General features: G+C 53.1%; 1 protein-coding gene across 1 annotated transcript in view; it reads right to left on the reverse strand.

Annotated features, from left to right (window-relative positions):
• Positions 1 to 15,459, reverse strand: part of LOC134342413 (alanine--tRNA ligase, mitochondrial-like) — a 65,257-nt gene that overhangs the window by 19,076 nt on the left and 30,722 nt on the right. Inside the window, exon 10 of the mRNA XM_063040505.1 lies at positions 319 to 459. Coding sequence (XP_062896575.1) covers positions 319 to 459 — 141 coding nt within the window. The remainder of the gene's footprint in view (positions 1 to 318; positions 460 to 15,459) is intronic.

Genomic DNA, 15,459 nt, shown 5'->3' on the forward strand with positions numbered 1-15,459 from the left:
TTGCTGGGGTGGGGGGATCTGGACAGGCAGATGTTACCGAGGGCACGGCTGCCGGAGGAGGGAATGGTTGCTGAGAGGGGTGGGAGATTGGTTACCAGGTGGTATGGTTGCTTGGGCAGGAACAGGCTGCACAGCGAGGGCCAAAGGGGAAACTGGCTGCCAGTTCTCCTGGATGGAGAAAGGTTTACCAGGAGTGGAGGTGAGACTGGAATGGGAAATGGTTGCCAGAAGAGGGCAGGTACTGGAGGCTGTTGATTCCAACTCCAGGCTCCGAATCCTTGCTCCACGTGGAATCTCCCAGAACTAGCAGGGACCTACCTTGACACTGATGTCGAGCCTTAGCCTATCGGCGGTGATATGCGAGCCTCGCTGCTCGGTCTGTGCTCCCAGTACCCGGTGCAGAGCTGCAGTCAACAAGTGGGTGGCTGTGTGCTGCACCATGCAGCCAACGCGCTGGGCCTGCAGACAGGTCACAACACAGACTGTCACACATAGACCAGGTTCACAATGCAGACCATCACCTACAGACCCAGTTCACAACACAGTTTTTCACAAGAGACCGTCACACAACATGGAACATCACACGCAGACCATCATATACAGACCCAGGTCACAACACAGACTGTCACAGGGGCGCAATGGTCATCAGAAGCTAAAATCAGAGATTTCAGTATAAGAGTGGAGTAAAGGGGATTACAGATGCATGAGAGAAGAGCTGGCCAAAGTTGATTGAAAGGGGACACTAGCAGGGATGATGGCAGAGCAGCAGTGGCTGGAGTTCCTGAGAGCAATTTGGTGGGTGCAATATAGAAACATCTCAAAGAAGAATATTCTTGAAGGAGAATGAGGTAACTAAGGCTGATGAGGGAAGCCAAGGACAGCGTAAGAGCAAAAGAGAGGGCATATAATAGAGCAAAGATTAATGGGAAGGTAAAGGATTGGGAAGCTTTGAAAGCCAACAGAAGGCAACTAAAAACAGCATAGGGAGAGAGAAGATGAAATATGAAGGTAATCGAGTCAATAATGTTAAAGAGGATATGAAAAGATTTTTCAGATATATAAAGAATAAAAGAGACAAGAGAGGAGAGTTGTAATGGGGGACAAAGAAATGGCCGATGAACTTCTGAAGTATTTTGTGTCAGTATTCAGGCTGGAAGACACGAGCATAATACCAGACATGTGAGAGTGACGGGGCTGGAGTTGCTATCACTAAGGAGAAGGCACTTGAGAAGCTGAAAAGCCTGAAGGGAGGTACAGTGGTGCCTGAAGGTTTGTGAACCCTCCCTGTAGAATTTTCTCTATTTCTGCATAAAGTCCTAAAACTAGATAAAGAGAACCCAATTAAATAAATAACACAAAAAATATACCTGTTCATTTATTTATTGAGAAAAATGATACAATAATTATATGTATTTGTTGGAAAACGTATGTGAAACTCTGGAGTAATGCCTTCTACAAAAGCTATTTGGAGTCAGGTATTTTCAATCAATGAGATGAGATTGGACGTGTGGGTTTTGGAGGTGCCCTGCTCTATAAAAACACACACAAAGTCAGGTTGCTGACAAAGCCTGTGCTCTTCTCGAGAAAGATCTGTTTACATGCACCATGCCTCGATCAAAGCATTCTACGTAACTTTCAACATACCATTCTATAAATGGAGGCAACTCAGTACTGTTGCTACTCTCCCTAGGGGTGGACGTCCTGTAAAGATCACACCAAGAGAACAATGTGCAATGCTGTAGGTGAAAAACAAACCCAAGGGTAACAGCAAAAGACCTGCAGAAATCTCTAGTCTCTGTTCGTGTGTCCACTATAGGAAACGCACTGAACAAGTAAGGTGTTCGTGGAGACACTACTGCTCTCCAAAACAAATATTGTTGTACATCTTTAATTTCCAAAAGACCACCTGGGACAATGTTCTGTGGACAGATAAGACAAAAGTTGAAATCTTTGGCAGCATGTTTTGGGGAAAAAAGAGCACTGCACACCGACACCAAAATCTCATCCAACTGTGAAGTGTGGTGGAAGGAGCACCATGGTTTTGGGCTGCCTTGCTGCCCCAGAGTCTGGACAGCTTGCAATTGCTGAGGGAACAATGAATTTAAAACTGTATCCAGACATTTTACAAGAGAATGTCAGCGTAACTGTCCATCACCTGAAGCTCAATGGATAACGCAACAAGACAATGATCCGAAAGACAAGAGTAAATCAACAACAGAATGATTAAAAAGAAGAAAATTTGTGTTTTGGAATGGCCGAGTCAAAGTCCTGACCGAAATCCTATAGGAATGTTGTAGAGCTGAAGCAAGCAATTCATGCAAGGAAGCCTACCAACATCCCAGAGTTGAAGCAGTTTTGTAAGGAGAAATGATCTAAAATTCCTCCAAGCCGATGTGCAGGACTGATCAACGGTTACATGAAATGTTTGGTTGAAGTTACTGCTATACAAGGGGGTCACACCAATTACTGAAAACAAAGGTTCACATACTTTTTCCAACAAATACATGTAATATTGGATTATTTTTCTCAATAAATAAATGAACACGTACAATTTTTTTTGCTATTTATTTAATTGGGTACTCTTTATCTAGTTCTAGAACTTATGTTAAGATCTGATCACAGTTCAAGTCATATTTGTGCAGAAGTAGCGAAAATTCTACAGGGTTGACAAACTTTCTAGCACCACTGTAAGTCCCTGAACCAGATGGACTGCACCCTAGGGTTCTGAAAGAGGTGGCTGAAGAGATTGGGGAAGCTTTACTTAATAATTTCAATAATTCTGGAATGGTTCTGGAGGGCTGGAAAACTGCATATGTCACTCAGCTCTTTGCGAGGGGAAGGAGGCAGAAGAAAGGAAATTATAGATCAGTTAGCCTGACTTCAGTGGTTGCGAAGATGATGGAGTCCATTATTAAGGATGAGGTTTCAGGGTACTTGGAAGCACTTGATAAAATAGGCCAAAGTCAGCATGGTTTTCTTAAGGGGAAATCTTGCCTGACAAATCTGTTGGAATTCTTTGAGGAAATAACAGGCAGGATAGACAAAGGAGAGTCAGCGGATGTCATTTGTTTGGATTTTCAGAAGGCATTTGACAAGGTGCTGCTCATGTGGCTGCTTAACAAGGTAAGAGCCCATGGTATTACAGGGAAGATATTATCATGGATAGAAGATTGGAGACTGGCAGGAGGCAAAGACTGAGAATAAAGGGGGCCTTTGCTGCTTGGCTGCCGGTGACTAGTGGTGTGCCACAGGTGTTGGCACTGCTTCTTTTCATGTTGTATATCAATGATTGATGGCTTTGTGACCAAGTTTGAGGACGATATGAAGTTAAGTGCAGGGGCAGGTAGTGTTGAGGAAACAGGATGTCTGCAGAAGGACTTGGACAGATTGCAAGAACAGGCAAAGAAGTGGCAGATGGAATATAGTGTAGGGACGTGTATGGTCATGTACATTGGTAGAAAAGAATAAAGGCATAGACTATTTTCTAAATGGGGAGAAAATTCAAAAATCAGAGATGTAAAGGGACTTGGGAATCCTTGTGCAGGATTTCCTAAAGGTTAACTTGCAGGTTGAGTCAGTGGTGAGGAAAGCAAATGCAATGATAGCATTTATTTCGAGAGGACTAGAATATAAATGCAAGGATGTAATGCTGAGGCTTTAGAAGATATCGGTCAGACCACACTTGGAGTATTGTGAGCAGTTTTTGGTCCCTTATCTAAGAAAAGATGTACTGACATTGGAGAAGGTCCAGAGGAGGTTCATGAGAATGATCCTGGGAATGAAAGGGTTAATGTATGAGGCACGTTTGATGGCTCTGGGCCTGTACTCGTTGGAGTTCAGAAGAATGAGGGGAGATCTCACTGAAACCTATTGAATATCAAAAGGCCTAGATAGAATGGACTTGGAGAGAATGTTCCCTACAGTGAGGGAACCTAGACCAGAGGACGCAGCCTCATAATATAGGGACATCAATTTTAAACAGAGATGAACCAGAGAGTGATGAATTTGGGGAATTCATTGCCATGAAAGGTTATGGAGTCATGGAGGTTGATAGGTCTATCACAAACAAGAGAAAATCTGCTGAAATCCAAAGCAACACACACAAAATATCAGAGGAACTCAGCAGGCCAGGCAGCACCTATGGAAAAGAGTACAGTCGATGTTTTGGTCCGAGACCCTTCATCAGGACTGAAGAAAAAAATGAGGGTGCTTCCTCATCTTCTCTCCAGTCCTGATGAAGGGATTTGGCTTGAAATGCCGACTGTTTACTCTTTTCCCATAGATGCTGTCTGGCCTGCTGAGTTCCTCCAGTATTTTACGTGTGTTGCCTGGAGGTTGATAATATCAAAAGGCCTAGATAGAATGGACTTGGAGAGAATGTTCCCTACAGTGAGGGAACCTAGACCAGAGGACGCAGCCTCATAATATAGGGACATCAATTTTAAACAGAGATGAACCAGAGAGTGATGAATTTGGGGAATTCATTGCCATGAAAGGTTATGGAGTCATGGAGGTTGATAGGTCTATCACAAACAAGAGAAAATCTGCTGAAATCCAAAGCAACACACACAAAATATCAGAGGAACTCAGCAGGCCAGGCAGCACCTATGGAAAAGAGTACAGTCGATGTTTTGGTCCGAGACCCTTCATCAGGACTGAAGAAAAAAATGAGGGTGCTTCCTCATCTTCTCTCCAGTCCTGATGAAGGGATTTGGCTTGAAATGCCGACTGTTTACTCTTTTCCCATAGATGCTGTCTGGCCTGCTGAGTTCCTCCAGTATTTTACGTGTGTTGCCTGGAGGTTGATAGGTTCTTCATTAGTCAGGGCGTCAAAGGTTACAGGATGAAGGCAGGAGAATAGGGTTGAGAGGGATAATAAATCAGCCATGATGGAATGGTGAAGCAGACTTGATGGGCCGAATGGTCTAACTCTGTTCCTGTGTCTTATGATATTACTTCATACAGTCATGGCTCACACACAGACCGTCCACACACTGACCGTCACACACACTGACCGTCCACACACAGACCGTCACACACACTGACCGTCACCACAGACCGTCACACACACAGACCGTCACACACACTGACCGTCCACACACAGACCGTCACCACACACTGACCGTCACCACACAGACCGTCACCACACACTGACCGTCACACACAGACCGTCACCACACAGACCGTCACCACACTGACCGTCACCACAGACCCACACACAGACCGTCACACACACTGACCGTCACCACACAGACCGTCACCACACACTGACCGTCACCACACAGACCGTCACCACACAGACCGTCACACACACTGACCGTCACCACACTGACCGTCACCACACACTGACCGTCACCACACAGACCGTCACACACACTGACCGTCACACACACTGACCGTCACACACACTGACCGTCACCACACACTGACCGTCACCACACACTGACCGTCACACACACTGACCGTCACACACACTGTCCGTCACCACACTGACTGTCACCACACACTGACCGTCACCACACACTGACCATCACACACACTGACCGTCACCACAGACCGTCACACACACTGACCGTCACCACAGACCGTCACACACACAGACCGTCATACACACTGACCGTCACCACACACTGACCATCACACACACTGACCGTCACCACAGACCGTCACACACACTGACTGTCACACACACTGTCCGTCACCACACTGACTGTCACACACACTGACCGTCACCACACAGACCGTCACACACACTGACCGTCACCACACTGACCGTCACACACACTGACCGTCACCACACACTGACCGTCACCACACACTGACCGTCACACACACTGTCCGTCACACACACTGTCCGTCACCACACTGACTGTCACCACACATTGACCGTCACCACACACTGACCGTCACCACACAGACCGTCACACACACTGACCGTCACACACACTGACCGTCACCACACACTGTCCGTCACCACACTGACTGTCACCACACAGACCGTCACCACACACTGACCGTCACCACACTGACCGTCACACACACTGACCGTCACCACACAGACCGTCACCACACACTGACCGTCACACACACTGACCGTCACACACACAGACCGTCACACACACTGACCGTCACACACACTGACCGTCCACACACTGACCGTCACCACACACTGTCCGTCACCACACTGACTGTCACCACACAGACCGTCACCACACACTGACCGTCACCACACTGACCGTCACACACACTGACCGTCACCACACACTGACCGTCACCACACTGACCGTCACACACACAGACCGTCACACACACTGACCGTCACACACACAGACCGTCACCACACACTGACCGTCCACACAGACCGTCACCACACACTGACCGTCACCACACTGACCGTCACCACACACTGACCATCACCAACACTGACCGTCACCACAGACCGTCACACACACTGACTGTCACACACACTGTCCGTCACCACACTGACTGTCACCACACAGACCATCACACACACAGACCGTCACCACACAGACCGTCACACACACTGACCGTCACACACACTGACCGTCACCACACACTGACCGTCACCACACACTGACCGTCACACACACTGACCGTCACACACACTGACCGTCACACACACTGACCGTCACACACACAGACCGTCACACACACTGACCGTCACACACACACTGACCGTCACACACACTGACCGTCACACACACTGACCGTCACACACACTGACCGTCACACACACAGACCGTCACCACACACTGACTGTCACCACACACAGACCGTCACACACACTGACTGTCACCACACTGACCGTCACCACACACTGACCGTCACCACACACAGACCGTCACACACACTGACCGTCCACACACTGACCGTCACCACACACTGACCGTCACACACACTGACTGTCACCACACAGACCGTCACCACACACTGACCGTCACCACACTGACCGTCACACACACTGACCGTCACCACACACTGACCGTCACACACACTGACCGTCACACACACAGACCGTCACACACACTGACCGTCACACACACACTGACCGTCACACACACTGACCGTCACACACACTGACCGTCACACACACTGACCGTCACACACACTGACCGTCACCACACACTGACCGTCACACACACTGACCGTCACACACAGACCGTCACCACACACTGTCCGTCACCACACTGACTGTCACCACACACTGACCGTCACCACACACTGACCGTCACCACACTGACCGTCACCACACTGACCGTCACACACACTGACCGTCACACACACAGACCGTCACCACACTGACCGTCACCACACACTGACCGTCACACACACAGACCGTCACACACACACTGACTGTCACCACACACAGACCGTCACACACACTGACTGTCACCACACACTGACCGTCACACACACTGACCGTCACCACACACTGACCGTCACCACACTGACCGTCACACACACTGACCGTCACACACACTGACCGTCCACACACACTGACCGTCACCACACACTGACCGTCACCACACACTGACCGTCACTAAACTGACCGTCCACACACTGACCGTCACACACACATTGACCGTCACACACACAGACCGTCACCACACTGACCGTCACACACACATTGACCGTCACACACACAGACCGTCACACACACTGACCGTCACACACACAGACCGTCACACACACAGACCGTCACACACACTGACCGTCACACACACTGACCGTCACACACACAGACCGTCACCACACACTGACCGTCACACACACACTGACCGTCACACACACACTGACCGTCACACACACTGACCGTCACCACACTCAGACCGTCACCAAACACTGACCGTCACACACACACAGACCGTCACACACAGACCGTCACACACACTGTCCGTCACACACACACTGACCGTCACACACACACTGACCGTCACCACACACTGACCGTCACACACATTGACCGTCACACACATTGACCGTCACACACATTGACCGTCACCACACACTGACCGTCACCACACTGACCGTCACCACACAGACCGTCACCACACACTGACCGTCACCACACACAGACCGTCACCACACACTGACCGTCACACACACTGACCGTCACACACACAGACCGTCACCACACAGACCGTCACACACACAGACCGTCACCACACAGACCGTCACACACACTGACCGTCACCACACAGACCGTCACCACACAGACCGTCACCACACACTGACCGTCACCACACTGACCGTCACCACACTGACCGTCACACACACTGACCGTCACCACACAGACCGTCACACACACTGACTGTCACCACACACTGACCGTCACACACTGACCGTCACCACACAGACCGTCACACACACAGACCGTCACCACACACAGACCGTCACCACACAGACCGTCACCAGACACAGACCGTCACCACACACTGACCGTCACCACACACTGACCGTCACACACACAGACCGTCACACACACTGACCGTCACCACACACTGACCGTCACCACACACAGACCGTCACCACACACTGACAGTCACCACACTGACCGTCACACACACAGACCGTCACCACACAGACCGTCACACACACTGACCGTCACACACACTGACCGTCACCACACACTGACCGTCACCACACTGACCGTCACCACACTGACCGTCACACACACAGACCGTCACACACACTGACCGTCACCACACAGACCGTCACACACACAGACTGACCGTCACACACACAGACCGTCACCACACACTGACCGTCACACACACTGACCGTCACCACACTGACCGTCACACACACTGACCGTCACACACACAGACCGTCACCACACACTGACCGTCACCACACTGACCGTCCACACACTGACCGTCACACACACAGACCGTCACACACACTGACCGTCCACACAGACCGTCACCACACTGACCGTCACACACACAGACCGTCACACACAGACCGTCACCACACTGACCGTCCACACACTGACCGTCACACAGACAGACTGTCACACACACTGACCGTCCACACAGACCGTGACCACACTGACCGTCACCACACACTGACCGTCACACACACTGACCGTCACACACACAGACTGACCGTCACCACACAGACCGTCACTACACACTGACCGTCACACACACAGACCGTCACACACAGACCGTCACCACACTGACCGTCCACACACTGACCGTCACACACACAGACTGTCACACACACTGACCGTCCACACAGACCGTCACCACACTGACCGTCACCACACACTGACCGTCACACACACTGACTGTCACACACACAGACTGACCGTCACCACACACTGACCGTCACACACACTGACCGTCACACACACTGACCGTCACACACACTGACCGTCCACACAGACCGTCACCACACTGACCGTCACCACACACTGACCGTCACACACACTGACCGTCACACACACAGACTGACCGTCACCACACAGACCGTCACCACACACTGACCGTCACACACACTGAGCGTCACCACACACTGACCGTCACACACAGACCGTGACACACAGACCGTCACCACACAGACCGTCACCACACACTGACCGTCACCACACACAGACCGTCACCACACACAGACCGTCACCACACACTGACCGTCACCACACACACTGACCGTCCACACAGACCGTCACACACACTGACCGTCACCACACACAGACCGTCACACACACAGACCGTCACCACACTGACCGTCACCACACACTGACCGTCACCACACTGACCGTCACCACAGACCGTCACACACACTGACCGTCACCACACAGACCGTCACCACACAGACCGTCACCACACACTGACCGTCACCACACACTGACCGTCACACTGACCGTCACCACACACTGACCGTCACACTGACCGTCACACACACTGACCGTCACCACACTGACCGTCACCACACTGACCTTCACACACACTGACCTTCCACACACTGACCGTCACCACACTGACCGTCACCACACACAGACCGTCACACACACAGACCGTCACACACACTGACCGTCACACACACTGACCGTCACCACACTGACCGTCACACACACTGACCGTCACACACACTGACCGTCACCACACAGACCGTCACACAGACCGTCACCACACACTGACCGTCACCACACACAGACCGTCACACACACTGACCGTCACACACACTGACCGTCACCACACACTGTCACACACACTGACCGTCACACACACTGACCGTCACACACACTGACCGTCACACAGACCGTCACACACACACTGACTGTCACCACACACTGACCATCACACACACAGACCGTCACCACACTGACCGTCACCACACAGACCGTCACACACAGACCGTCACAGACACAGACCGTCACCACACTGACCGTCCACACACTGACCGTCACACAGACAGACTGTCACACACACTGACCGTCCACACAGACCGTGACCACACTGACCGTCACCACACACTGACCGTCACACACACTGACCGTCACACACACAGACTGACCGTCACCACACAGACCGTCACTACACACTGACCGTCACACACACAGACCGTCACACACAGACCGTCACCACACTGACCGTCCACACACTGACCGTCACACACACAGACTGTCACACACACTGACCGTCCACACAGACCGTCACCACACTGACCGTCACCACACACTGACCGTCACACACACTGACTGTCACACACACAGACTGACCGTCACCACACACTGACCGTCACACACACTGACCGTCACACACACTGACCGTCACCACACTGACCGTCCACACAGACCGTCACCACACTGACCGTCACCACACACTGACCGTCACACACACTGACCGTCACACACACAGACTGACCGTCACCACACAGACCGTCACCACACACTGACCGTCACACACACTGAGCGTCACCACACACTGACCGTCACACACAGACCGTGACACACAGACCGTCACCACACAGACCGTCACCACACACTGACCGTCACCACACACAGACCGTCACCACACACAGACCGTCACCACACACTGACCGTCACCACACACACCGTCACACACACAGACCGTCACACACACTGACCGTCACCACACACAGACCGTCACACACACAGACCGTCACCACACTGACCGTCACCACACACTGACCGTCACCACACTGACCGTCACCACAGACCGTCACACACACTGACCGTCACCACACAGACCGTCACCACACAGACCGTCACCACACACTGACCGTCACCACACACTGACCGTCACCACAGACCGTCACACACACAGACCGTCACCACACAGACCGTCACCACACAGACCGTCACCACACACTGACCGTCACCACACACTGACCGTCACACACACACTGACCGTCACACACACACTGACCGTCACCACACACTGACCGTCACACACACACTGACCGTCACACACACTGACCGTCACCACACACTGACCGTCACACACACACTGACCGTCACACACACTGACCGTCACCACACACTGACCGTCACCACACACTGACCGTCACACACACACTGACCGTCACCACACTGACCGTCACACACACTGACCGTCACACACACTGACCGTCATCACACTGACCGTCACACACACAGACCGTCACCACACACAGACCGTCACCACACAGACCGTCACATACACCGACCGTCCACACAGACCGTCACACACACTGACCGTCACCACAGACCGTCACCACACTGACCGTCACCACAGACCGTCCACACAGACTGTCACACACACAGACCGTCACCACACAGACCGTCACCACACAGACCGTCACACACACAGACCGTCACACACACTGACCGTCACACACAGACCGTCACACACACAGACCGTCACACACACAGACCGTCACACACACTGACCGTCACACACAGACCGTCACCACACACCGACCGTCACCACACAGACCGTCACACACACTGACCTTCACACACACTGACCGTCACACACACTGACCGTCACCACACTGACCGTCACCACACAGACCGTCACACACACTGACCGTCACACACACTGACCGTCACCAACACTGACCGTCACCACACTGACCGTCACACACACTGACCGTCACCAACACTGACCGTCACACACACTGACCGTCACCACACTGACCGTCACCACACTGACCGTCACACACACTGACCGTCACACACACTGACCGTCACCAACACTGACCGTCACCACACTGACCGTCACACACACTGACCGTCACCAACACTGACCGTCACCACACTGACCGTCACACACTCTGACCGTCACCACACAGACCGTCACACACACTGACCGTCACACACACTGACCGTCCACACAGACCGTCACACACACTGACCGTCACCACACTGACCGTCACACACACACACTGACCGTCACCACACTGACCGTCACACACACAGACCGTCACCACACACTGACCGTCACCACACTGACCGTCACACACACACTGACCGTCACCACACAGACCGTCACCACACTGACCGTCACCACACTGACCGTCACACACCCTGACCGTGACACACACTGACCGTCACACACACAGACCGTCACCACACTGACCGTCACCACACACTGACCGTCACACACACTGACCGTCACCACACACTGACCGTCACCACACTGACCGTCACCACACTGACCGTCACACACACACTGACCGTCACACACACTGACCGTCACACACACAGACCGTCACACACACAGACCGTCACCACACTGACCGTCTCCACACTGACCGTCACCACACACTGACCGTCACCACACAGACCGTCACTACACACTGACCGTCACCACACAGACCGTCACCACACAGACCGTCACCACACACTGACCGTCACACACACTGACCGTCACCACACACTGACCGTCACACACACAGACCGTCACCACACACTGACCGTCACCACACACTGACCGTCACACACACTGACCGTCACCACACACTGACCGTCACCACACAGACCGTCACACACACTGACCGTCACCAGACTGACCGTCACACACACTGACCGTCACCACACTGACCGTCACCACACAGACCGTCACACACACTGACCGTCACCACACACTGACCGTCACCACACACTGACCGTCACACACACAGACCGTGACACACACTGACCGTCACACTGACCGTCACCACACACTGACCGTCACACTGACCGTCACACACACTGACCGTCACCACACTGACCGTCACCACACTGACCTTCACACACACTGACCTTCCACACACTGACCGTCACCACACTGACCGTCACCACACACAGACCGTCACACACACAGACCGTCACACACACTGACCGTCACACACACTGACCGTCACCACACTGACCGTCACACACACTGACCGTCACACACACTGACCGTCACCACACAGACCGTCACACAGACCGTCACCACACACTGACCGTCACCACAGACAGACCGTCACACACACTGACCGTCACACACACTGACCGTCACCACACACTGTCACACACACTGACCGTCACACACACTGACCGTCACACACACTGACCGTCACACAGACCGTCACACACACACTGACTGTCACCACACACTGACCATCACACACACAGACCGTCACCACACTGACCGTCACCACACAGACCGTCACACACAGACCGTCACAGACACAGACCGTCACCACACTGACCGTCCACACACTGACCGTCACACAGACAGACTGTCACACACACTGACCGTCCACACAGACCGTGACCACACTGACCGTCACCACACACTGACCGTCACACACACTGACCGTCACACACACAGACTGACCGTCACCACACAGACCGTCACTACACACTGACCGTCACACACACAGACCGTCACACACAGACCGTCACCACACTGACCGTCCACACACTGACCGTCACACACACAGACTGTCACACACACTGACCGTCCACACAGACCGTCACCACACTGACCGTCACCACACACTGACCGTCACACACACTGACTGTCACACACACAGACTGACCGTCACCACACACTGACCGTCACACACACTGACCGTCACACACACTGACCGTCACCACACTGACCGTCCACACAGACCGTCACCACACTGACCGTCACCACACACTGACCGTCACACACACTGACCGTCACACACACAGACTGACCGTCACCACACAGACCGTCACCACACACTGACCGTCACACACACTGAGCGTCACCACACACTGACCGTCACACACAGACCGTGACACACAGACCGTCACCACACAGACCGTCACCACACACTGACCGTCACCACACACAGACCGTCACCACACACAGACCGTCACCACACACTGACCGTCACCACACACACTGACCGTCCACACAGACCGTCACACACACTGACCGTCACCACACACAGACCGTCACACACACAGACCGTCACCACACTGACCGTCACCACACACTGACCGTCACCACACTGACCGTCACCACAGACCGTCACACACACTGACCGTCACCACACAGACCGTCACCACACAGACCGTCACCACACACTGACCGTCACCACACACTGACCGTCACCACAGACCGTCACACACACAGACCGTCACCACACAGACCGTCACCACACAGACCGTCACCACACACTGACCGTCACCACACACTGACCGTCACACACACACTGACCGTCACACACACACTGACCGTCACCACACACTGACCGTCACACACACACTGACCGTCACACACACTGACCGTCACCACACACTGACCGTCACACACACACTGACCGTCACCACACTGACCGTCACCACACACTGACCGTCACCACACACTGACCGTCACACACACACTGACCGTCACCACACTGACCGTCACACACACTGACCGTCACACACACTGACCGTCATCACACTGACCGTCACACACACAGACCGTCACCACACACAGACCGTCACCACACAGACCGTCACATACACCGACCGTCCACACAGACCGTCACACACACTGACCGTCACCACACACAGACTGTCACACACACTGACCGTCACCACACTGACCGTCACACACACTGACCGTCACCACACACAGACCGTCACCACAGACCGTCACACACACAGACCGTCACCACACACAGACCGTCACCACAGACCGTCACCACACAGACCGTCACCACAGACCGTCACCACACTGACCGTCACCACAGACCGTCCACACAGACTGTCACACACACAGACCGTCACCACACAGACCGTCACCACACAGACCGTCACACACACAGACCGTCACACACACTGACCGTCACACACAGACCGTCACACACACAGACCGTCACACACACAGACCGTCACACACACTGACCGTCACACACAGACCGTCACCACACACCGACCGTCACCACACAGACCGTCACACACACTGACCTTCACACACACTGACCGTCACACAC

The sequence above is a fragment of the Mobula hypostoma genome, chromosome 2, assembly GCF_963921235.1.
Source record: "Mobula hypostoma chromosome 2, sMobHyp1.1, whole genome shotgun sequence".
Taxonomy (NCBI): domain Eukaryota; kingdom Metazoa; phylum Chordata; class Chondrichthyes; order Myliobatiformes; family Myliobatidae; genus Mobula; species Mobula hypostoma.